This window comes from Dufourea novaeangliae, unplaced genomic scaffold (genome assembly GCF_001272555.1).
Source record: "Dufourea novaeangliae isolate 0120121106 unplaced genomic scaffold, ASM127255v1 scaffold228, whole genome shotgun sequence".
NCBI classification, from domain to species: domain Eukaryota; kingdom Metazoa; phylum Arthropoda; class Insecta; order Hymenoptera; family Halictidae; genus Dufourea; species Dufourea novaeangliae.
In genome coordinates, this window is record NW_015374150.1 from 431597 (window position 1) to 457420 (window position 25824).

A 25824-nucleotide genomic window follows, 5' to 3' on the forward strand; every position below is an offset into this window, starting at 1 on the left:
GAGCGACCACTCGAAATCGTATCCCCCCACCGTCACCAACCCTCGTGGTGTGTGCACCTTCTGCCTCGTCGTCCCTTTAACCCGTCCGTTCTCCACCCGATGGGTGGATCTAATCCGTCGAATTTAATCTACACGGCCCGACGGATCCGAATGGACAATGCCCGCGGTTAGGAACTCTCTATCATGTGGCGGACCAAACGGTATCGGTATCAGGCTCGCGATCCCGCCGAAGGGTACACCACTCTTGAACCGGTCTCTGGTTTTCTCTACGCTCACCTAAACCTCTCTTTTACATTTCGAAACGGGTTAGTACGTCTGTTCGCGTGGAATCTCTCGGCCAGAGTGTTACTTATTCGATTCAACTTCAACCTTCCTCGTGTCATTCAAACTTAACCTAACCCTTATATTTGTGTACAGAGGTGCAAAAATATACGTAACCTTTCACTCTTTCAAGACCGCTACCAATGGGTTATTAAAGGGTGACAAGATTCGTTTCGGACGAAGAAGATTCGAACGATTGCGAACGACATTATCGCGATACTTTTTTTCGACCAGTTTTGTAACGGTGTCGTGTTCCTCGAGCGAGCCGCCGACGCGTTAAGATCGCGCATCGATACCTTGCTTCAGCCCGGCGCATAAATCACGGAAAAGTGGTATAAAAAGCTCGGCCTGATAAGCTGCCCTGGGTCTTTAGACCGACTTCGCGCACGCGTTCGGGATCGAGTAATTAAAAGGAAAAAGTGCACGAAACCGCCGGCGCACGTTACGCGAATAAATTGTACACGAAGGTGTATGGTGGTTGATCTAGACGAAAATGTATGGGTCTGATGGAGAAATAATGAACCAACGAAAGACATTACCGTAGATTCTTTGGTTCCGACGTAAGAAGAAGAAGAAAAAGTGGTATCGATCCGATGTAAAAATACTGAAACGATGTTAAATAGAATTTTTGGCAGTCATCGTGTGTAAAGTGAAAAACACGAAATTTTCGTGTCCGAGAGAAGATCAGTGGACGTGGGAGATATGCGAAAAAATTCGTCGACGAGGGTTGGGGATTTGTTTTACCATTAAAACGAACCCCAGAGGTTGGACACAGAATTGCCGTCATTCATCGGACGACGGATCTGGTGCCGCCATCAGTGCAAATTACGAGCGGCGCATTTTACGAAGCAAATGGCGACGTTGCGTGGCACTTGCCGGTTGCGGTGGTCTCATTAGACGAGCCTTCTCGCCGTTCGTAATGCCTCTCGACGTTGCTCGGCCCGACGACCGGCTCGGAGCGACTCTTTCTGGGACGTGTGACGACGCTCGAGACGATTACTCGGAATGCACCTGAGTAAGTCCAATGTTGTGTATAATCTTAAATATGTGTTCGTTTCATTCAGAAATGTTCGTCCGAATGAATCCTGGCATTGTAACAGTGAATTTTTTAAACATAATTCTCTCCGTTGATTCCACTCAAATCAGTCTGTAATGAATTTTACAATTCGATAATTTCGCCAAACGAAGCATGGTACGAAAAAATTTAATTCTACATTTTTGACTTATTTTTTCACGTAGAATAACATCCTGTTCGGTTGTACCACCCACGTTCTGCCCCCTCACTCTGTATATTGTAAATTAACTTCCTATTGTCTTTCAATATTTCACATCGATCGCATTGTCACTGGCGTGTCACTTGTCATATTGCGTAAAGTTTTAATGGAAACGATCGCACATTCTTTTCTATAAAAAATATCAATTTTCGTGATCGATGTACTCCCAAAAATGGAACGATCGAAAACAATTAGTTACTAGATTGCGTTGGATTGGAGCGCGACGTCAAGCGTAAACTCACTCTGAACGATATGAAGTCACGGGGTTAACAGGGGGGGGGGGGGGGGGAAGGGGGGGGTTTCGCAGACGCGATAAATTACCGTGGAATCAGTTGGTCTGCCCCATCCATTGACAGTTTCCAGCTGTAATGAATTATCGTTCGGTCGGGTTAACGATAAGCTCCAACACTCGAGCAGATTACTTTGTTGTTTTTCCTCGCTTTCCCCCACACCCCTTCGAAGATCAATCTGTCTTCAGCGCGTTGAAACACCACCCACCCCCGGAACAGTTTCCGTTAATACGTGACCGTCGCCAAGAAAAATAGCTGAGAAATGATTTTCACCCCAGGGTTTGGTTATTAATTTTGCTCGACGATACAGCAGCAGCAGCGCGCTTGAAAGAAATTTATGCGCGTCGCGGGGAATCAAGGGCTGTCGAGGGACGGGGCGCGCGCGGAGATCGAACGGAATAATTTAAATATTTTACTCTTTGATGGAATAAAATAACTGTCACCGATGTAATCCATCTTCAGCTTTTTTCTATCTAGCCGTTAACTCGAAAGTGTATTTATCGATTGTTTAAAATACCACGGAACGTGGAATATTAAATTTTCAGCAGACATCCACCGTGACGGAGGAGGTTCAGCACTACAAGACACTCCCTTTGTCGACGAATCTCAGCAAAGTGACACTGGTTCGGGTACGTCTGCTGGAATCCAGTTTTTGTGCATCGCCATACGCCACCCCCGCCAACCCTTCTGGCTTCTATTCACCCCTCGTTTACATCTAACGCTTTAATCTCGAATATTCCTCTGCCAGTTATTTCTAGACGCGGCTGTTAAAAGGGTTAACGTGACCCAACGTTAATTATTCCAAGGGCCGGCACACGACAGAAATAAAATACACACCCCTGTCCCGTGTGTTCCCGACACGCTGCTGGAGGGGTGAATCACCCGTGACTCGATTAAAGGTGCCTGGCCCGGTGGCGCGACGGCGGCTCCTCTCTGTCCGACGAGGAAATTCTTTTGATCTCCCGCCCTGCCCCCCTGTCTTGAATTTTTCATGTATATTTCCGTTGGCATGCTCCGGTGTACTTACTGCTCTCGGTATTGAAATAAACCCCTCTTTGATTTGGCTCCGTGAGGCTGACTCCACCTTACCGAACTGTTCGTTTCTTTTCTCGTGATTCGATACCGATTCAAAGCCGAGAAACAATTTTCTCCAATGGGACAAGCTTACGAAAAGATCGTGTTGAGAGTGCGAGATACACATAAATACATGTCTATAGGAACACACGATGGCCGTATGCAACTTGCAAGAACACAGATTACAATATAAAAGATATGTAGTAAATAATCGATGAGTGTTCGTAGGCTCCTGAGCACTGAATGTTCAGACGTCATCCTTACCACTGGGCGTTTGACTGGTTCCATGGGGCATCCCTCAGTGGTGGGGATGTCGTCTAAACACTCAGTGTCGAGGAGCCTTCGAACATTCATCGATTATTTACTGTATTAAGAGTTTCTGCTACCAGTGGAGCAGGCTCTTGTTCTCGAGGAGGGACAAGAGGATAAGTGCTCACAGTCAGGCTCTGTCTGACTTTTCTGCGTCTCTCTGTTACCAGAAGAGGCTTCTGATGTTAAGGAGCGAAAAGAAACCAGGTACTTACCGTCAGGCACCGCGTGACTGGTCATCAGGAAGTTTACACAGGCGGCGCCCGTTCCGTGGCCGATCAACGTCACGTTCCCGGGATCGCCGCCGAAGTAGCCGATGTTCTCCTGCACCCAGTGCAACGCCGCGATCTGGTCCATCAGACCGTAATTCGCCGGCGACCGTAAGTGCGAATCCGTGTTAGCATTTAGAAAGCCTGTAATCAAAACAAGCCCGATTATGGTCGCTGCGGCCGTTTCCACGCGGGCTATCGGCTCGAGCCTGTAACCGCGTCGAAATTACCGGGACCCACGTCGTAATCGGGATTAATTCAAATCTGTGGATCGAACTACGCGATCCCGTCCGTGGATTACCGATTTCTGGCGGAAGAGGAACGGTTGTAAATTATTCTTTACGATCTTCTTCGGATGGATCGTTGCGGGCGATTTACGACGGAGATATTTATTGACTACGGGCGCGTATAAAGTAGTGACTCGAAGTTTGGGATCGATATTGCTTTTAGGAATGGATTAGGAACCTAACAGGATCTTTTGAGAAATCCTAGAAATTTTTACGATTTTCCAGGATTCTTTGTTACCTTCTAGGAACTTTCAATACCTTCTGGGACCTTGACGGAACTCCTGAGATCTCTAGAGACCTTTCAGAACTTTCTATGATCTCCTTAGAATCTGTTGACACCGTCTTAGAACTCTCTAGGATTTCATGGGCACGGATAATTATTGTGAAAAGGGTACAAGTGTGATTGGTAGAATAGGACACTCCGTTTTAGGTTATGAACTTTCAGGTGCCTTATGCATTGTTTAAATATCTTACGCATATTTCAATGTTTTTAAAGGGCTGCATTATCATGTGATTCCATTTCGAAATCGTAAATCTTACAACGGATCTCCATGCATTTTCGGTACGTAGAGGTTTTGTCCAGAGGGTGTTTACCGTTGGTGTGTAGAAGCATTCGGGGATTGATGGAGTCGGGGTAGTGTCCCTCCTCCCCATTCGAGTTGGATCATTCTACTCCGTCCGTTCGGTACATTCGGCCCCGGGGCGTCAGTCTTAACAAGGGAGGCATTTCTACGTCCCCCCTCCCGAAAATGGGTCAACGTCGTTTCGCTGTCTGTTCGCCGGAACCGCTGCCAAATCGATAATTCGGTAAGCTCGTCGACGTTCGTCGAAAAATACGCGGCCCCGAACAACGGGGAGCCAGCCGCCGGTTGAAAGGGATTTCCAAGTGGCGAGTCGTTCCGTTTATCGTCGCGCAAACGAGCAATTGCCAGGGGGGACGGACAGGGAGATCGCTGGAGACGTCGAGGGCGCGAACCGTTCTCTTCGACGATATTCCATAAGTTTCTCGGAATTTTTGGCGTGGTCGATGCTCAACGGTTCCTTTCTTCTGTATCTTCGCCGTGTCCCGAAAGGACACATCAACGCGATTTTTACCCTGTAACATCATCAACCAGACTTTGTTCTCCAAACAATTTCGAACGCTTTTGTTCCTTCTTTTTTTTTACTTATTTCATTTCAATTCCCGTGACGCGTAAAAATTCCATCGGACCCCACGATGACGCGGGTTCAGTTAATATTCACGGGACGATTTCCCCGGGACTAGCTGCGGGACAGGGAGGGGACGACGACGATGAAAGAGTCGCGTGGAAATCCCGGAAACCATCGGGTCCAATTAAACGACAATGAATCCGGGGAACGGTGTATTCGCCGGTCAAATAATCGAACGATTTATTCGTCGGTCCCCTCCGACGTGTTCTATTTTGCATATCGTTCCACGCCGCGAGATATCGCTATCAATCGATACAGCAGTAGCACCAGCAGCAGGCCATTGAAGTAGTATTTATGGCGAACGGAAGCGCGGGGAACCGGAAACGCCGCAGCTACTCGCACGAAAGTGTCTTTCGTATACGCCGAGCTGGCTTCATTTCCTTTGAGAGAAGAGCTCAGACCGATTCTTATTCTTCTCTCCACGCTTTCACACAGTGGAGAGAAGCTTTTTGTACCTGTGTGTGTTCGTTCGAATGCGTTTACGAGGGTGTTTAGGGGATGTTTCGATGGAATCTGGAATGGGGGATCGGAGAAGTGGACTCCGTATCGCGGTCTCGGTCAAGAACGGAACATTTTCTCCGTTTCCATATGCTACCTTATCCTCACTTTTATATTGTTTTAGATAGCGTGTCACGGTAGTCGTAGTTCGAACCGTACTGAAAAATATTGCACCGCAGACGAATTTGAAAAGTTCCACGATGAATCGTTATGTTTGTTCTCGTGTGAAAATGAATCATTTACTTCCGTTTTAACGTGAACGATAGGAATCAAATGAATTTAATTTATTACCATTAACGGGAGTACTTACCCTTTTTATACAAAAGTTTAACAATACCATCGCATGATATGTATAATGTTAAGTATACATATTATTCTCGCAGTATCTGGTAGATGGAAGTTTCGATCTTATTAACTGATCGTGAGGAAAATTCAATTTGGTTATTAAATTTATTTTCCATATTGCATATCCACAACACAGGGACTGTGCCTGGAAAGGAATTACAGTAAAATAGATTGGAATGACTTATAAACCGATCGTACGATCGGTAACAAATTCTAATCGCCTTTAAAGTTATCAGCTTCTTCATCTTTACGGTGCACTTAATTTCACCTCATAATCATGCTGTAATATTGTTAAACACCTTGTAAACCCGTCAATTTTAACGATTCACCATACACAAGAGTTACAGTTTCCAAAGTAGCTTCGTCTAAACACCACCGCTGATCGCGACAGCGGATCAGAATCGCGGAAAATGTCGGAACCGGAAGTAGACTTCCCCCCCCTGCAAAGCAGACTTAATAATACCGTTCGTGTTTAGCGTAGTCTCGCGGTGTGTATGAAAACCCCGGCGTATAATTTGGAGAGTACACAGAGGCAACGCGCGATATTGCGGTGGAATTGCGGGGAATAATATAGAAATTTACATTTAATTTCGTGGAAAACGTAGAGGCGGCAGGACGGCACGGGACGAAGGGAAGAAAGTCGTCGCGCGAAAATAGAACCGCAGATACGTGAGCCGCATTTCTTTTCTGCCCGGTGACCACATATACGCCATTTCCTCTCTCGGAATTTCCGTACGATTCACCCGTGATCCAACGATAAATTAATTTTCCAGCGAACACGCCAATTACCCGGCCGTTTCCGCCCTTTCGAAATTAATTCTTTTGTTCCCGTTGGCGGACTCGTTTCCGAACTTTTTGAAAATTGGCTACGCTTTGCCGATCGCGGCCGAATATCGATCCCCGTGCTGTGTGGCCACCATACAACTCTCAGTTTTGATTTTCTTTTTTTTTCGTACATTTTTCGTGGTATCTATTACAGGCCGAGCGGCGGCATTGCCGTTTGTCCGAGCGAAGGTATCGCGACGAAAGGCCCTTCGGCTGTTAATTTGAAACGGTGGAAGTTCCCGTAGCGTACAAAGAACACCATTTACAGAGCGGCTCCATTTGGCTGTTAAATGCAAAGAGAGAGAGAGAGAGACATTCTTTTCGGACCCGTCAAGTGGGTGTGAAACGAGAGAATATTAAAAGCGCCCGCGTAGAATCGGCTGAACAAAAGAAATCGGCCAAGTGAACACCAATGGTGTCTGGAGGGAGGGACGAGCTTTTCACGCCAAAATTAATAGAAACTTTAAACACCGGAACCGCGTGGCCGGTGAATGGCGAGACAGGCGTTTCGAGTACCCCGGGAACGTCAATTTGTAATCATGTCAGGCACGTTGAAAACCGAGCATTAAACAGCCTCCAACGTTAAACGCGCGGCACCGTTCACGGGGATGCTTTCGAAACTCTGTGTGCATAATTCAGACCGAGAACGGTTGATCTCACTCTCTCTCTCTCTACGCTTCGGAAATTCTATCGCCTCACCGGAGAAAGGAGAAAGAACATAGAGTCCAGCGTTCCTCGAGCGACTCGCAAAAGCGATTTAACGCGACACTACTTTTGTTCACCCCCATCGCCGATTGCGTTGAATTTCGAAAAGAAAAAATCTGAACGTAATTAACGCACGCTCACCGAGACCAGGAGGGGGAAAAAATAGAGGGAACGTTTGTTTGCCAGCTGGAATATATTAATAAATATCCCCGGGCGTTTTCATCAGTCTTCTCGTTTACATTGAACCCGTCACGCTCGATTTTGGCGCACTCCGAAATGATCGATGAAAACGAGGTTTAAAGGCAACGCTTACGTTCTAAACAATGCGCGTTGAATATGCATGCGTCGATTCCCAATTTCCCTGCGATAATATATTGCACTGCAATTTTCTAGGGTTCCCCTCGTCCTCTACGTTCGTTTTCGGATAACCCGTGATTGATGATCCTTTCAGACATATTACCCGGGATGCCCATCCGCGAGGGGGTGAGTTCGCGTTCCGAAAACTTCGATTCCCTTCGATTCCGTTCACGGAGTCTGTGTCACGATGCGATAGTCACGGGAATCGTTAACTTGAGCCGTTCGCGAACTTCCGGTTCCCGAAGAACGAATTAAAGTTATCGAGATAGTTAGACGTAAAAACAAAGAATGGTTTGTTGTGTGATGTTATCGAATGAATTTCGACTGTATGTTCGATGAAACACGGTGTTCACTTCGATGTATTTTCTCCTCGCGACCTCAGACGGTCGAATTACAACTCGGCTGGTTCGACTCGACACGGCGATTCAGTCGATCCGAGGGGGCCGCTCCTAATTACACTTCCGGTGTCGGCTATCGCGCCGCCCTCGTGTACGCATAAAGCATTAACGATAAAATCGTGGACCCCTATTTTTTCCGACCGCTATCGTGCTCGACGGATCGCATCCAAACATGCAGCTCGCACGCAATCGCGTCACGCGAATGCATCGTCCGAAACAAAAAAAAAAAAAAGGTAAATAAAACACAGAACGGGGTGAACGATGGAGGTAGGAAATCGGGGGATGCAAATGCGCCACAATTTTAATCACAAATTCCTTCTGTAAGAATCGATTAAAAGTTTGATCCTTTGAACATACTTGAGCAGAAATGATTATTTACGTTTCTTCTGTGATAGTTCTTACAGTCTATCAAATGTATGCGAACAATTGAATGTTCTTTTAACTATTAAGAATAAAATAAGAAATCTGCAATCCGTAATTTTGACGGGTTTCATAGTTCTAGTTTTAACAAAGAATATCATTCACAGCGAACGTCCTACTTTCGAGTGGTTCGCCGACTAAGGGATAAAGCTATTCCATCGTTTTGCAAACCATTAATAATTATCAGTGGTTCGATTCCCCTCGTTTTCAGCCGAAAAACGACGAATGTGTTCGAGGTCGTGGACGCGACAAATCGAGAGATTTGGGGCACAGATCGCGGGAACGGTGTGTCCAGAAGAGGAGTGGGTGGTGAGGACGCGCGAAACTACATATACACACATACAATATATATATAGAATAGAAATAAACCACCACCGGTCATATCCCATTTGATATTCAACCTCCGGAGTATCTGTCGCGCTGCGCTTCCGTGTCTCCTATTCTTCCCGTTACAATGGGACTGCTGAACGTTACTCGTTGATTTAAATTTTCCGGTACATGGTCGTGCATAGCCGCTGCTGGATATCGCCCCATTCCCCTCTCGTCACCCCGCGCCCTTGGTTCGGCACAAAGCGCCGCGGCCGCGTCACTTTTCCCGGGGTCCGAAGTAAAAACGAGAAAAATGAACAGCGGGGTTGAGGGGGTGTTGGGAAAAATTGCGACCGCGAGAGGAACGTGCTTCCTGAAACCGAGCCTCTTCCGTTTGAACGGAGTAACGATGGAATCAAATTTCGATATTTTCCACGCCTCCGTCCAACCATCCCCTTCCACCCCTCTTCCGCCACGCTCGTCCGGTTCCTCCGTTTTTTTCGGTCCCCGCGGACCGCGACCGTGGTAACATTTTGACGCTTATTCGGGCCAATTTTTTGGTCGACCGACAACTGTCGGCTTCGATTGGGTCACCAGTCACTAAAGACATTTCGCGAATCCTTTGCTGCTCTCTTTTCCATTCCTTTAACACTTTGACCACGACGTCAGCCAAATATGGATAACACGTACATTGCATACTGGCTGGGTTATTTGAATACTGTTACGAAATTTTCGCGTAAAATTAACGTTGCAGTATAATTAAAGCAGTCTGTATTAAATAAACGTATATTTTTGAAAAATGAAATAAAGCATGTCTGACTACGTACGGCCCTTTTTACTGTGGCAGCATAATGAATCGTGTTAAACGAATTCGATTGTCTTTTCTCGTGACCTTAAATGTTTTATCCCGTCACAGGTTAGTATCACTTCGGTTGGCGTTCGAATGCATAAGTTGTATTCGAAATTTCCGGCCAAATCCCGAGAAGACTCGGGCGATCCAGATTTCGCAACGCGGTGGAGCACGTTATTTCGAGTAAACCTTGTACGAGAGGACCCGATGTTACAGAAAATGTCATGAATGTAATTCAAGAAACGGAACCTTATTATAGCGACCATTGCTGGCCGCGGAGCACGTACAGCTGCATCGTTTTAGCCGGGCCGAGAAGAGGCGAGGCACGAAAATCCGCGGCGGGGAGAAAAACGAAAAGAGAGGCGGACCGTATTCTCGTGACATCCGGAAACTGGATTCCAGTTCATTTCCATGTGAAATTAACAGGCGGGCTAGCTTAAAAATTCGGATTTGCCCGAGGCGCATAGCTGTTTCCTAGGAAAATTACGTTCAGAGGGCTGAAAATCTGGGTACCACTCCGAGTGCCGAATACCCTTTAATTCTACGTTTCGACGACCGGCCACAACTACGAAACGGCCTCTTCGAGTCTACACACGGGTGTAAAAATTACATAACATCTACAACATTTTCTATTACAGAATACGAAACGATCACGAACACACGCGGATGGAACCTTTTTAACTGCCACAGTGAACAAGGTCGTACATAGTCAGACACGATTTATTTCGTTTTTTAAGTCAAGTGTGAAAAGAATTCTAAACGTTCAGACTCGTCGCGTGTAACTCGACTAGGGCGACGATGGACGAGGAATTAATAATCTCCGAAGAAGGGAAAAAAGGGGGAAATTCATCATCCGTATCCCAAACGACCAGATTTCCCCTCGTAATTTCGGCTCCGCCCTTTTCCAACCTCGGTACACCCGTTCGACGTTTCTAGGAACGCTCGGCTCCTTGATTACAAGAACTTAACCTCCGTTCGACAATTGGCTCCGTGGAATGTCCCCGATTAATTTCCGCGAGCGCGCGTAACGTCGGTTTCATTTCCAGAAATACGTGTCCCTTAGCAGAGAGGGAGCAGCTCTTCAAGCTTCACGAGACGTCGAAGAATCGCGCTGACGTCACTCGAATATATCATAGCACCGAAGAAGCTGCTGCCGGGGCGAGCCACCGCGCGTATATTGCCGGCGCAGACAGAATAGCGGCAGCCGCTGTCACGTGGGAGAAGAGCGAAGGCACAGAGTCAAGAATTTAGTTTGGTGAAACGGAAGACCCGGCGGCCGTAATGAGTTTCCTATTAGATTTGGTTGGCCGGGTTGCCAGGCAACCACCCCTGACTGAAACTTTCAATCCCTTCGCCGTGGACCGTGCAGGCAAATAACACGTCCTCCTGTTTTTTTTTCCCTTCATATTTCTCGATTTTAATCCTCTATCTACATACACGGCACAATTGCATCGGAATACCTGCGACGTGATTTTTCCCTGGAATCTGATCAGATTTTAGCCGTGGACGAAAATCCGTGGTTATTGGTGCTATATGTATATCATTCAATGAGTCGAGTTCGTAAGTATAACAAAGGAAAGTGACGACTACACTGCGGATTTTATCTTCTGAAATTCAGTATATCGAGAAGTTAAATTAATTCTTGTATAGTTTTAATTTTATGTCAGACCTCGTAGAAGCTTCACGTAAAGAAATTTCTGTTTAATTCCAGTGTTCGGAAATAAATCTGTAAAAATTGATATTTGCATAAATATCCGCAGTCTAGTGATGACAGTTCAGACTTGGAAAGAGAGTCAGAGTTGCCAGCTAATAATCAGTCTTAGCACGTGAATGTTTTGGTTATTTGTACCGATTCTTTTTATTGAACAGAGCATAGAGAGAGCTTGGGTGATAATATCCGAAAATTTCGAAGCTTCTTTGCTGAAAAGTGCGTAGCCGTCTACAGGATTTGATGATCGTTTTCGATCAAGTACACCTATCAATCTACGCGATTTCATTGGATTGGATGTGGGAAATGTTTCGAATGTGATTCTGCGAGCGAAAATCATGTTGAAATTTAACCGATTCAGCTGTCAGATTCCCGAGCCACCGGCGGAAAAGGGTCGGTTTAAACGTGGCGAACGAATAATCTCGCGGGCAATAATCCTCGGCTCGACCGGGTGTTTTTTCCCTCTCGCGGACAGGAGAAAGCCAAACCGAAACGAGTAACTAGTTTCACCTGACTCCCCGGGAGGATACACACAGTCGCCACGCTAATGACTACGCTCGTCTGATCGGGGGTAGGAGGAGGGTTGTAGTTGCGTTCGCACCCTTCCCGACACCAAGTTCTCTACGCACGTAATTAAGGCACCCGGGTTCGAAGCGCTAACGATCGGCTTCTGTGTCGTTCCCGGTCGGGCGGGGCTGAATTTCTAGAAACTGGGTGACAAAGTTTAACTCGCTCCGCGCGTTCGTCAAGGGATCGAAATTAAGACTCCCCCTTCCTCCCTCTTCGCCTGGGATATTGTCTGTTGCTCGAAAGGGTGAAAATGGGATTTTCTTCGTCGAGGGCTCGCTTTTAGATGCTTTTCCACCCTTCTTTGGCGGGATAATTCATGTGTCGTACTACGCGGCCGGCGGAATTTCTTGATTGAACCTCGAATATGGGGAGCTCTCTGTGATATGCGTTAGTCGGAGAAGCTAACGCGTTGGATTGTCACTTTCCGTAACGTACAGTCCCTTTTTATGGGCTCGTTCAGCCACACTTTTGATTATCCGTGTGAGATTTGGAATGGGCTTTGGTAACCAAGGGGTGAAGTGTAATATAAACTAAAATATATTTGACTAACTAGAAAATAATGCGCTATTCCTAGCACTATATACAACTATTCTACTCTATTACTACGCTATTGACACAGTGAGCCAGACTAAAATTCACACTAGGCCAAATCCACACTCTTCGTTAAACTTTGCTCTGACAAGGGAAGGCACGGAATTGTCCCCCTTCGATTTTGATCGAACTTCGTGTGTCTGTTAAGCAGTCAAAAATAAGGGATACGTATTTTTTTTTATGGGCTGAAAACCTTTCCGTCTTGCTATCATGGAGAAATTACTGTATAAATTACGTATAAAAGGAGATTCGAATAATCAAAAAATAAAGGCGCCCGAACGTGTTAGTTGTTCGATTGTCAAACGAAGAACAAGAATCTACTCACCCAAAATGCCGAGTCTGTAATTTATGGTAACAACAACGACGCCCCCGTAGCTTGCCAACACGCTGCCGTCGTAAGGGTTGCCGCTGCTCCATTCGTAGCTCTCACCGTGCACGAACACGATCACCGGGTATCTCCTACCGCCGCTGTCCCTCGTGCCAGCTGTAATCAATAAAATTATCTCTGATGACCGATCGGCACTTGATAGTTCACGTCGCGCGCATCCTTAAGGAGTCATTTTTCAAAAAACGACGTCACCTCTATAAAGTTTTGACGTGGCGATAAAGGATTATCAGCGGGTTCTCCTGGGTATCTCGGGGGTATGGCATCGTCGAAATAGTTGTTCTATTCGGTAGCAAATTATCGCCGATCCCCCGCTCCGAACCGCGCCCTCCCACGTTTGGATATCTTCTACGGCCGTACCGTTCTGCTCGAAAAGTTTCGCCGTCTTAGGTAATCGAGAACCATAGTTTCGGGCTGCGCGGAGCAATAATGGCACTTTCGTTTCGTAACACGGTGCAGTTGAAACTTTCTCTATGCTGATCTCTCTTTTAAGATTGAATACAATTTCATCGAATGCAACACAGACTTTGAAATCACGTATGCACGATTAATACAAGACGATTTATAGTGTCTCGAAATTAAGTCGACCTCCTAAGATTCAATACTATCAATTAAATGAACGTAAATATTCGAATACACGTGGACAGGTGTTTCTAAGTTCGCTGATTGGGGACACACTGCTGTAATTTCGATAGGTGTATCAAAAGCTTTTATCAAACGTTCTGTGTACGTTGCCGCCGCCGGTGTACAGAGTTCGATCGCGGCAAACACGCGATCGGTTTTACACGCAGTTCCATTATTTTCTCTTCGGCATGAATAGTTCTGAAGGGAATTAATATTTCACCGGTCAGGCTTTTCTCGTCGGTTAGCCCTTTGGTTCGACCCCTTTGATCCGGTGAGTGTCGATTTATCGAGCCTCTCGAATGTCGATTTATTTTTCACGGTTCTATCGACGCGGTCCGAGAGGAGAAACGGTGGCGGCGGCATTATGACAGTGGTTATTAAGCCTCTTTGACTTTCTTTTCCTCCCCGTTTCCATGGAGTGTCCCTTTATATGCGCCATTTCCGTGATTGATCATTATGGGCGGCTTGCCGTCGTGTCTCAAGATCGAAACGCCTTCTTTGCAGACTTCCGCTTTCCACTCGGCCCGCCCACCAACTCGCTTTTAATAAGAGCTCCCTCCTTCTCCGAGCAAAAACGAAAAGAACCGTAGTCGTCGTCGTCGTCGTTTCTTTGCTTCCCGCGGATTTACCACTGTCCCACCATGCTAATGATTCCAATCGAGGAGGTAATTGAAACGGAACTGGAGCGCCGAACTGGCTATCGAGTGTATATTCTTGACGGAAAATTCTCCTTAAATACGAGTCGCGACCCCGGAACGATGATTTCGATTGTCGGAGCATTATTAAGATACCTATCGGTATCGTTCGGCCGCGACCGCCACGACGAGAGAAGAATGGCCACTCGAGGAACGTGGAGCGCATCGACAAGCCCGTGGCTATCGATTCGCAAACCAGGCAACTGGCTACGAATCGATTTATACCCGTGTTTCGGGACGACAATGCACGAACGAATTTAAAAAAGACGAAGGAAGACCCTCGAAGCTTTACGGTTCAGCTGGCTCTCGTGCTGGACGAGTACGACGTTAAATACTTTTTGTGCGATCAGCAATTTTCCCTCAACCTATCGGTATAATATCCAGAGTTCGATAATACTTCGATATAAAATCGTTGACATTCACGAAACAATCCATCAATTGATCATTCGCAATAGACTGTTCCCTCTGAACGGGTTAATTAATTGCTATTTCGCCTATGGTCTTTGATTCTTTCAAATTTCGAGCGAAATCGGAAAAGCGTGGAACTTGGTACCGCGTCTCGAGCTCCCGTGAGCGTTCGCAGTAAAAACAGGTGGCATTAGCTCGGTCGTTTCGATTTAATGGTCGAGGAGGCCCCTTGGCGGCATTAAAGATCCGCCAGTGCACTCCGCGAACTCTCGTTAGAGGCCACCGTCGCGCCCGTGAGTAGCTAAATTGCGTGCGTGGGTCGTTCACCGACATCGGCAACGCCGATTCTGCAAACGAAAACGATCTTCCTCTCTCTATCTCTCTCTGTTGCTATAATAATGGCGTATCGGTTGTCCTTTTAATGTTCCCCCGTTCCGAAACGGTAGAATGTCCACGAGTCGCGTTATTACCGTCGAGAGGGAAATCGGCAGTCTGTCGAATGATCCACGGAATGGGAAAAGCGCAAAGGCACCGTTTGATCGACCGATGGAAATCCTTCGAAAGGAACTTCTATGCCCGTGGATTATCCGGCGACACACGACGACGTATCGCGTTCGAGCTAATTAAAACGGGGAGAGGGCTCGTCGTTGCGAACGGAGTACGTCAATCGGATTTAGTATGCTAATACGGAGCCGGAACACGCGCGAGCATGATCGCCGCCACTGGCCCTCGGTCATAATTCAACAAATCACGCGTTACAAACGCCCCCCAAACCATCCCATCTGCGAGCTAGGCGCTGTTCATACGATGCCAGCCTATTTACTTTCGCCGTGGTGTACGGTAAACAGAAGGGAAAAGGGAAAAGAAGAGTGGAAATGTATTTGATTTGGGTCTGTTTTCGCCGGGTGGTACTCACGGTTTAGAACGAATAGCACCCCATGAACCATTCCTTTTCAACGGTCATTTGTGCGAGACTGTTCACGCGATTGTACAGGGTGTTGACAAAAATGTGGAACACTTTCACAGAGGATGGATTCTACCATGTTAAATGAAGATGAAAATTGTATTCGAGGTCTTGGCTTCTGAATTATTAATTGCTGAAAAATACAGGTGAAATTACGTCTGGCGCGAGGGGTTATTCTACCTGAGAGGCAGAGTCTTCAGCTGTTTCACGAGCTTCCCTCATTCATTTCATTTTATTTCGTTCGGTTCATTAGGTCATCGATCGCGGCTGTGTATCAGCTGCGAATTGGCTGTTTGAGTTGTACGTTAAACGCACCACTAAATAAACACGGATCAGTGAATGAACGTACATAAAAACGAGTAAATTTAATTATTAAAATAAGCAAATGTTGAAATGTTGTTCGTTTACAATTCTATGTTTGATATTGAAACAATTTTCGCGTCACTGGTTAGAAATGTTGATTTACTTAATATCGTTCATTGATTGGTGGAATATGTATTCTTTATTTTTAATTTAATTAATTACATTTTTCCAATTTGTGAAATTGAAATCTCTACGGTATAAAAAGGTATAGATATTAAAAAATCTAATTTTCATGCACTAAATATCTATTAATATTATTATCATTTAAAAGTCGACTTTAATAGCTATAAAATCTCTAAGTGTTCATTCATTGGTGCATTTACCCTATAACCCAACGCGATCAGACCCATATATTTAACAATTAATAATTCGATAACAAAGTCTCAAACGCAATTTCATCTCAATTTCCCATGTAGAATCCACCCTACGAAAGTGTCACATTTTTTTTAACACCTTATGTAGAAGTCAAGATTTTCTGTCTTGCTCATTTCATTATTACACTTATCTTCGACTCCCCCTGCCTATCTCGTCGTTTGAAGAACAGAAATTCAGTCGTAAGTCAGGTTACTACCACACTTCCCCCGTCTGTGCGATCGTGACTTCGCGAATAAAACTTTCTGCGTCGAGAAGGTGTAGACCAGAAGCCGACTTGATTAAATATTTAATTCAGTCCCTTTTCCGGATTCTCAGCTTCGCTTTATTAACTTATCAATTTCACTTCGTAGAAAGAATATGGTTCTTAATAAGACAAGACCACCGTGCAATCAACGACCGGCACGAATGACACGAGTCTTCTTTCTGTATATACTTTCCTTTTTCTTTCTTGGTAGGAAGATAAGGCAACACTTTACGAATAATTACGCAAACGGTTCATTTTTGTAAAAGCGGAAAACTGGAGGCAAACAAGAAAGATCCCGACGACCTGGGGGACGAGGCGGAAAGCGAACCTTATAGAGCCATTTTCATCTGAATAAGAATAAGAATCTCTAATGAAATAAAGGTCCCTGTGATAACTTATCTTTCATATCTGTAATTGCCCATTTCTCAATGCTTATTTTCTAGTTAGCTCCGAGCCTGGCTTCCACTTTTATTCTCTCCCTCCTCCCACGCAACTGTATATTTCCCTCTGATTGCTTCTCCAGTTGCTCGAGCCTTCCTTTGATCTAGTTCCTACCGTCTCTTCTATCCTACCCCTTAGAATCGCCACCGTTCCCTTTTATTCCGTTCGCAAGGTTTCTCCCTCTAACATTCTGCAGCACCGTGTACCGCGTGCACGCTATCGAAATACGTTGTATAGAACTGCGAGAGTCTTCTCTCGGGAAACACACGTCCCCCTTGCCCAATTTCGTCTCGCGTCTTATTGGGCCCTACAGGCTCTTTTTCGTCGCCTATTTCCGATCGTAAAAGAAAGTCACGAGAGTGGTAGGGTTTCTTTCTAACTCATAGTTTCTAATCTTCTATCGTCTGTTGCCAAAGGAAACGTGAGTACAGATCGTGGACAATGATCGAATTTCACTTTTAGATCACCATCGAAGCTCTTGTTACTGATTATTAAATATTAACAGAAATTATTTATCGCCCTCATTTTCTCGCCGTTTCATCAATTTGGGTTCTCGATCACTCAGGGCGTCGACCTCGTCGACACGAGGGATTCGTCGACGCAGAGCTGGAACCGCGTGGATTCTAAGACGCGCGTTATCGTCGCGACACTGGGGTCGTGAGGGCCACCCAGGGTGGAATTTAATCGTTGTGCAAATTTACTAGCAACGAAAATTTTCGGTGGCGACATGGCGATCGGTAGACAATAAATTCACCGTGTCCCCGACAGCCGTGCCACGTTTTCCCTGGGATGCGTCTAGGCGTCGAGGGGCGGGCGGGACATACATTCGATTTTATCGGGCGTGCACGATACATTATTTCAGCCGGTGAATAAATTTGCCGGAGCACTGTCAATATTTGATACGACGTGCAAACAGTCTCGTGTGCCGTGGAACGCCTCTAACAGACTTTACATATTCATAAAGCCGCGCTCCACAGTTTGATCGCAGACGGTAAACGAGAAGTACGTAACCATCCCCCTACCACCCTTGCTCGATCGCGGCTCGAATCACTTTATTTCTGGGACGTGTCTTCGCGGAGGTACGATATTGGCTCGTCTCAGACAACCTATCCGTGTACCTGGATCGAAAAGATTGTCTCTGTTACATTCTTCTTATAGTTCCCAAAATGGTAGAATGGTTCCGTCAATGACTCGCGAGGAAATCGCCCTGGGTAGCTTCAACGAATTTTAAAACCAAAAAATGCTCGCCTGTTTGACGTCAGTTTCGGTCTATACTTCCAAAGATGGTAAAGAAAAGAACGGTGAAAAGAACATTGATGTTTCTCGAATTTTCCGTTGGTTTCGTTAGTTAAGCGTACTTTGAGGCGTTCCTCCATTTGGGGGAGCCTCTGCGGACGATAGCAGGGAGTTCCACGCGGCTGATAGAAGGGTGACTGGTTTATTGTATTCTTTGGAGGTGTCTGAAAACAAAAGCTGTCGTCTCCGGAAGGACGATTTTGCAGGAAACAAAAGGAGCGTTTCCTGTCGGTTCGTTTCAAAGTTTCGCGAACTTCTTTTGAGATCGTGTTTCTTGATAAAACGGATGGGAGGCGGGGTAGGGGTTGGGGGATGTATTTCTGAGAAGATTTTCTTAAAAGGCCGGCTTCGAAAGTAAGAGAGGTGGAAAATGTCGGAGATATGGACGAAACTTTCCTGGATTCGAGGATGAACTTAATTTTGAAATGCGACGCCGGGGTTTGGTTTAGCGATACGCGCACGTTTACGTACACCAAACATTTTCCAAAGCTGCTGACGCACGAATAATTGATGCCCGAAAGATCTTCGAAAGTCTGCGGAAGAGTTGGATGTACGGGAAACCTTTTACATATGTACATATTTCGGAAACTTTCATCTCTCTGAACTGTATTTAATATATATGTAATTGTTTAGAATTTCTGTACCGTATCAATTATTCCGAAAATAAAAGCCGCTTTCGGGACGAAAATCCAGAATCGCGAAATTGAGCCCGGTCTATTTTTCTTTTTTACATTTCATAAAGAAAACACATTACCTGGTTACTTGTTCAAATCCATATGGGGGACCAGAGGGCACACACACACACACAGAATAAACATTAAATAAACGCACATAAACTAAACTAAAACTCACGATAATAAACTATAATGAATTAAATGAATACAAAGATGCTATTTTTCGAGAGTTCCTTCGCGGTGATTAGATGTGTTTGCGTTGAACATCGACATTCAACTAAGGAAACTCTGGAAGGGCAAGCGAAGACGAGGCGGTCAATTGGCCGAAAACAGCGGGCGATACGACATAATCTAGGTATACTGTTTATCCGTAGGTACTTCGAAAGGTACATAGCACGTGTTTCGCTACGAATTCAGGGTATATTTTTTTCAGTGCCCGCTATGACCGCTTGTACGCAGATTACCTGGTCTCAGGCGTCATTCCTTTGTTTCGTAATTTCAAAAGTCAGCACCAGGTTTTTGTTTATTTTTCAGTATATAGTTCTCTAATAATTTTCCATTTCCAATCGTAGATTATTGGGACGAAGGAAAACAATTTTTGGAATAAAAAAATTTCGATAAATAGAAGGTATCTCTGTAGTAACGAAGTACGAAATATGCCGTCCGTGTCCTTGAGGGTTAATAACTGGAAAACGAAGCGTTCAGTACACTTTCGACATTCTTAATTTTCATTTCATTTCCGCGACCTCTGAAAGCCAAAATCGATTAAACGGCGCAATAGAATTTTGCCCACTCGGACAAATCCCGCGAAAGTAATTGCCTCTTTTTTTCTCCAGAGTTACGTACATTCAGATGTACCGATGGTAAATCTCACGAATTACCAAAACCGTTGTTCGCCAGAAATGACCACGTTGCCCGCGTAATCGCGGTGCATCCACGCCATCCTTCTGAAAAATTTCGGTAATTAAGGTACGCTCAACGTTCGCGAAACTCCAGGTCGACAACGCAGAGCAAACAACTACATCATCGGTTAATCCCCCGGTTTCGTATCCGTCCGAGACCAAGTGCGGCACGACAGTATACGAAATGGTAACAAGCGATTCGGATTCGGGGCCAGGTCACAGAATGTTCCCACTTCGTCACCGTGGGCCAAACTATTCGGCCTCGGCACTGTTTCATCCCTACCGAACAATCGATGGTAGGAGGGGGTTGGTTCGTGTGCAAGCGGCGTTTTCATCGACGCGTCCTTTCCGCCGAGCAGTCCGCGCTCTCCGACAATGCAGCCCGCCACCGGGAATATTACGAGATATAAACTGGACTAACACGATGTAATTCTGCTTAGCATGCTAACTGCGTGTTCGGTTGTAAGTCCGAGCGGAGGGTGGCCACCCTTATCCCGGGAACAATCTGAAACTACTGTACGTAGTCCGCTTCGAGCCGTCCTCCAAACCCAACCAACCACCCACCCTTTCTGGTGTGCGTGTTCGCGCCCTGAATTCAGAAAGAAATCGTGAGGGCTCGAACGGCACTCCAGACCCGTGGATGGTGGTGAATTCCAGCGAGCTGAAAGACGCGAACGAATTCCTCGCCTCGAGTTTCTTGCGGTTCGGATTCTTTTGACCTTCTTCTTCCATCCGATGTTTGCACGACCCCGTTCCCAACCGTGGTCTGATAAGTCGACTGAGGGTCGAGGGTGGTTGCGCTCCCCTCCCTCGTGGATATGTAAAATGATGCGAGCTTGTTTTCTGTTTCCGGTGGAACTTTCTTGCAGGGGGGGATCGTGTGTTATTCCGACTTGTCGTTTTTAATAGCCCATGGAAGATCCAGTTTATTGGTTCACGAGAGATTTAACCTTCGGAGGGTTGCTTCCTTCTTGGATGGATATTCGAGGCTTTATAACCGGCTGCCGCTTTTTACGACGATCAAAGGAATTCTCTTGTGGAATACATGCATACATATATTATTACGGCGATATACTTCGTTGGAAATTCAATTGCTCGTACGAGATTTATTACTACTTACGTATGCATACAGGGTGGACCAACGAAACGTGATTAGCTTAGACTTTTTTATAGACAAATCTATCATTTTTTTACGGCCATGTTTAAGCGGATATTGAGACTGATTCGGCAAGCATCACAACAAATAATTTTTTTCTTCTAAACTAAAGGAACATTTGGAAAATATTTACCTTACTTAATACCATGTTCAGAATGGTGTTCATCAGCTGCAATACACTCGCGCGAACGGTTAAGAAGCAACTGCTTAGTTCTAGAACTGATATTATTTATTCGAAATTTCGCATAAAGGATATTCGATCAAACAGCTAGCATTAGAATAATCTAAGCTGATCACGTTTCGTGGTCCACTCTATACATATACACTTTGACTTCAGTTTGGAATTGCAGCGCGGTTTTGATATTTCGCACAAAGTGAACGTATTAAACTATTTACGGCGATGTTTGAGCTTTTTTTTATCGATAAAAACGAAACGCGGTACGCGGTTTTGTTTCGTAACATCTGTATACCACGGGGCTTTTTTCCATCGGCCGCCGCAATTACGTTGGGCAATTTTTCATGCACGTAAAATAAACAATCGAGTGCCACCGCAGGGATTACAAAAAACTGCGAACCTTGACATCTTTGTTTGTTTTTTTCTTCGGTTCTCATTTCGAGTTTAATGGTTATTGCTCTTACGTGTACTGGTTATTATACCTTAATTTGCGGGCTGAAAACGAACCCTTTCAATTTTTTCAATCGGAAGATGTTGGGATGCGACGTCGATGAAATCACCGACTCTCTCGGCAAGCCTGGGGGACGATACGGCCGATTGTTTTTCCGGAATCCTCGGGGATGGTTTCCGCGAAACGACCTACATTCCGCTCGGTCGCCGGGCCACACCGAAATATAGAGGCGTTTCGAACCCTCCTGCGCTGGACCGTTCCACCCTTCTCTCGATAGTACGGTAGAAACAAGAAATTCGTCAAGAATCTGACGTCCTACGTTCGGTCCCAAGGGTGGAATAAACTTATTTCTTTTAAACGCTGAGATCGCGGAACTAGGATCATTCGACCGAACTTATAAATTCTTCGGTACCCTAATGAATTCACCCCCTTCCCCTCCCTATCGACCCTTATCTTTCTCCTTCTTCTTCGACGGTGGTTATTCCAGATTCATCGAGGGGATCCCAAGGTGTGTTAAGAAGGCCACTGTGACAGGAATGGGGATGTCGCGGCTGGCTTTTCCCTTTTTATAGTCTTCTTAAAAGGGGGAAAAGCGAGGGTGGAAACGTTAGGGTGCCCAGGAATGCTTTTCCTTTCACACGATCACCCTGCACACAAACGACCAATGGTGGCCTCGAAAGGAGGGATTGGTTCAAATTTTTGGGGTGAACAGAAATGAAACGCGGACGAGTATATAGGAAGTGGAATGAATGAAAAATGGTCGGGCAACAGGATGAATTCAGGAACGACCAGTTTGGAGAGAATTCGAATCGCTTTTGTAAGGCTCCCGGGGGGTGGTGTCTATGACGGGTAAAAGGGAAACAGGGGATTGTTATGTTGTCATCACACGGCTCGATGCTTGCCAAATACAATTTTTTTTTTTTCGTTTCAACATATTTCCTATTAGAAATTCTTACCATCTATGGACAGAAATTTAGGAGAACTCAAGGCGTGTATTGATGTTGAAGTGGGAGTTATTCGAGGGGGATGATTTTTGTCCGAGTACAAAGTGTTACTCTGTATAATTTCCGTTCACTCTTTTTACTTATACGTCCATTGGTCGACCTCGTGTCATCGACCCTGTTATCGTTAACAGCTGCCGCAAAAACGAGCGATCAACAGCTTGTTCGATCCTCCACAGAGAAACTCGAAAAATAAACGTGCCACGGTGCCAAGAATTAGGGGCTGGTCGTCGGTGCCCGCCAACCGCAACACGCCGGACGACATGTTTCTCACCCCCGACCTCAATCGATCAAAGCTCCTGTTCCACACGCGATTTTTCTCGACCTTCGCGAAGATGAAACGTGGTAACAGATGGTGGAAAGGGAGTTAAATAAGGGACGCGAGGGAAAGAACAAAGAGAGAGAGAGAGAGAGAGAGAGAGAGAGAGAGAGAGAGAGAAAGACACCGTGGAAACAATTCCTGGGCGAGGAATTTTGTTTATATGACACGAGAGGAGAAGGGAATGGTGGCGTCTGGTTGGGTCGACGACGAGAGTAGACGACGACACGTTGTACGGGCTTCCGGCATGTTCTTTTCCGGTGCAAACGTTTCCGTAGAAATAAGGAGGAACGTGGAAAAGGGAGCAAAAGGCCCCGTAGGAAATGTCAACTTTTTTATTAAATATCTCGTGCACCGACGCCCAAGAAAACTGGATGGGGAAGCAAAACGAATTGGATCCGCTGCTCCTCGCCCCTCGTCTAACCCCCCGCAGACCCCCCTCTTCCACACCGTTCGCTCAATCGAGTTTCTGGTTGACGCCCTTGCGCTCGCCAGACGGCTCCGTCGACGACGCCTGGCCTTCGATTTAACGACACGCCACGTCCAGAGTAATTCGAAACTCGACGATTACCTCCTGTGCCTCGTTTCCTTCACTTTCCCGCGATCCAACCGTCCCTGGGAGCGTGTCCCCACGCACTACACGAGACGAACACACGATTTCAGATCGATCACTCGAGTTTCAGATTAACAGGGAAAGTTTCAACGGTTCAACATTTCACAAATTTACTTTGCCCCAAGGGCCTTCGCAACAAAAGCAGGGGGGGGGGCAATAAATTATACACTTGACAGGCTCCACACCCTCCTCCCTAGTAGTGGGGATGAAGTAGAAACTCTCATGAGGAACTTCCTATCCTACTCTCATGGAGTTTTTTAGTATTCCACATCTGGCAGAACTACCGAGAATTCTTTTCACCGGCGAAAAAAATAAACGGGGGTCGTTGGAGGATCTCGTTTATAGTCGAGCACACTTCCAACCCCTATTAATTAACTCTCGCCGTTATACAAGGATCCTTTTTTCCCCTGCCTCTGTCGTGCAGTCGAAGCTGCAAGGGATTCCCTTTCGCGCGTTAGGGCGACTTGGGGGAGGGGACTCTACGCGACGGTTTATTCGCGAGAGGCCGGTAGGGCCGTCGAGGAGAGCCACCCCCTCCCCCACCGTTAACGGTAGGTTTAACCGGATAATGACCCGCGAAGCAACAAGGTCGGCTGCAGCTGTAATGCAGTACTTTATGCTGCAGCCTTGCAGTGACGCGGCGGCGGGCCAGGATTATGGCGTGCAGATAAGGACGATGACGGTGCCTGTTATCGCCGTTGCGGATCGGCCTGTGTGTATGGGAGAGAAGCGGCGTGCTCGCCGAGATAAGGCCCGTTATTGTTGCCGCCGAACGTCGTTACACCGGTTAAAAATCCGTCGGACGGTTGTGAACGAACGCGGCACGAAATATTCGTCGACGATGATCGTCGTCGAGGCACAGAGGATGCAACAATTTCCCCAGCTCACCTAGATAGTGTCGTAATAATACGATTTGTTCTTAATTAAAAGTATGTATCGATATAAGAGAAAAATTAAAAGAAGGTAATATATCTAGACACATTGTAGCGACGATAAGCGATATTCCGTTGTTACTTTATATTCCGCAATCTGGCACGTGCCTAATAGGGGCGCCACACATTCTACAAGTTATAGATGGAGTAGAAAATTGTTATATACAACAGATAGAAACGAAAGCAATAATTTCGGTGGTCCACGTTTGAGCTCGTTCCCACTTTAATCCTTCCTCCGCGATAAATCGACACTCGCGGACGAATCCACAAAAGAATCTTCGAGAACCGACTCTTCCAAGATCGGAAATGTACACATAGAAATTATATCGTGATTTATCACGTTTAAATCCACTCGGTGGTGGTGGAAGCCGACAAAAGGGCCGGGGGAGGGCGCGTGCATAAAGGAATCGATGGAGTTTGAAATTTTAGATCGGTGCCAATTTAACGAACGCGCGAAATACGGAACTGGAGAGATATCTCGTAAGATTTACAGTTTTGGACGCCCCGTGGGTTGTCGTTGACGGTAAATAGAAACCGAATAAAAGCGTCTCATTCTCAGTTTCGCGGGGGTCCTTTGAAATACGTAAAATCTGCCGTTTCCGCCGAGTCGCGTCTGACTTCGAATGTCCGTTTCTACTTGCGCCACGGCAATCTGACAAGATTTGATGTTTCTCAATCACGGTGCGGTACGAGCTTTGAAAAATTTCTTCTCCTGGAAAGTAACATCGTTGGCTTTGTATTCTGTTTTCATTTTGTCTGCCACGACACCCAACTATGGGTGACACGTACAGTGTAAAGAGGCTGGATTATTTAAATACCATTACAGAAACGTTGGATGTATCGCGTAATCGGCCTTAGGTGTCCCCGTTTCATTCAACACTGCTACGTCGTCGACGGGTTTCCCGCAGGCCCCGGGAAAATGGGATGATGGCCGTTCGGGTGGCGGCGACGGACGGGTTTTCTGGGGTGCGCATTTTCACGGCAATCGCGGTAATTTCCCCGAGGATAGAGCCCCGTGCCTTTCGCGGCGGCTGGCGGCGACCAGAGACGGGGACGGACTTATGCTAATTAAACCGAGAGACCGCGGCGAAAAGGGATAAACGTGGATGGGGAGGGGCATGCGGGAGGGGGTGAGAAAAATGAAATATGTCGTCCTATTTTGTCCGGGGAACGGCACCGAACCTGGCACTCGACGAG

At 46.1% G+C, this 25824-nt stretch overlaps 1 protein-coding gene across 1 annotated transcript in view; it reads right to left on the reverse strand.

Moving 5' to 3' along the window:
- LOC107191483 (neuroligin-1-like) overlaps window positions 1–15668 on the reverse strand; it is a 39458-nt gene extending 23790 nt beyond the window's left edge. The window contains exons 1-3 of the mRNA XM_015580544.1: window positions 15638–15668; window positions 12935–13093; window positions 3484–3681 (exon numbers count right to left, since the gene is read on the reverse strand). Of these exons, the coding sequence (XP_015436030.1) occupies window positions 3484–3681; window positions 12935–13093; window positions 15638–15668 (388 nt within the window). The remainder of the gene's footprint in view (window positions 1–3483; window positions 3682–12934; window positions 13094–15637) is intronic.
- Window positions 15669–25824: the final 10156 nt, after the last annotated feature.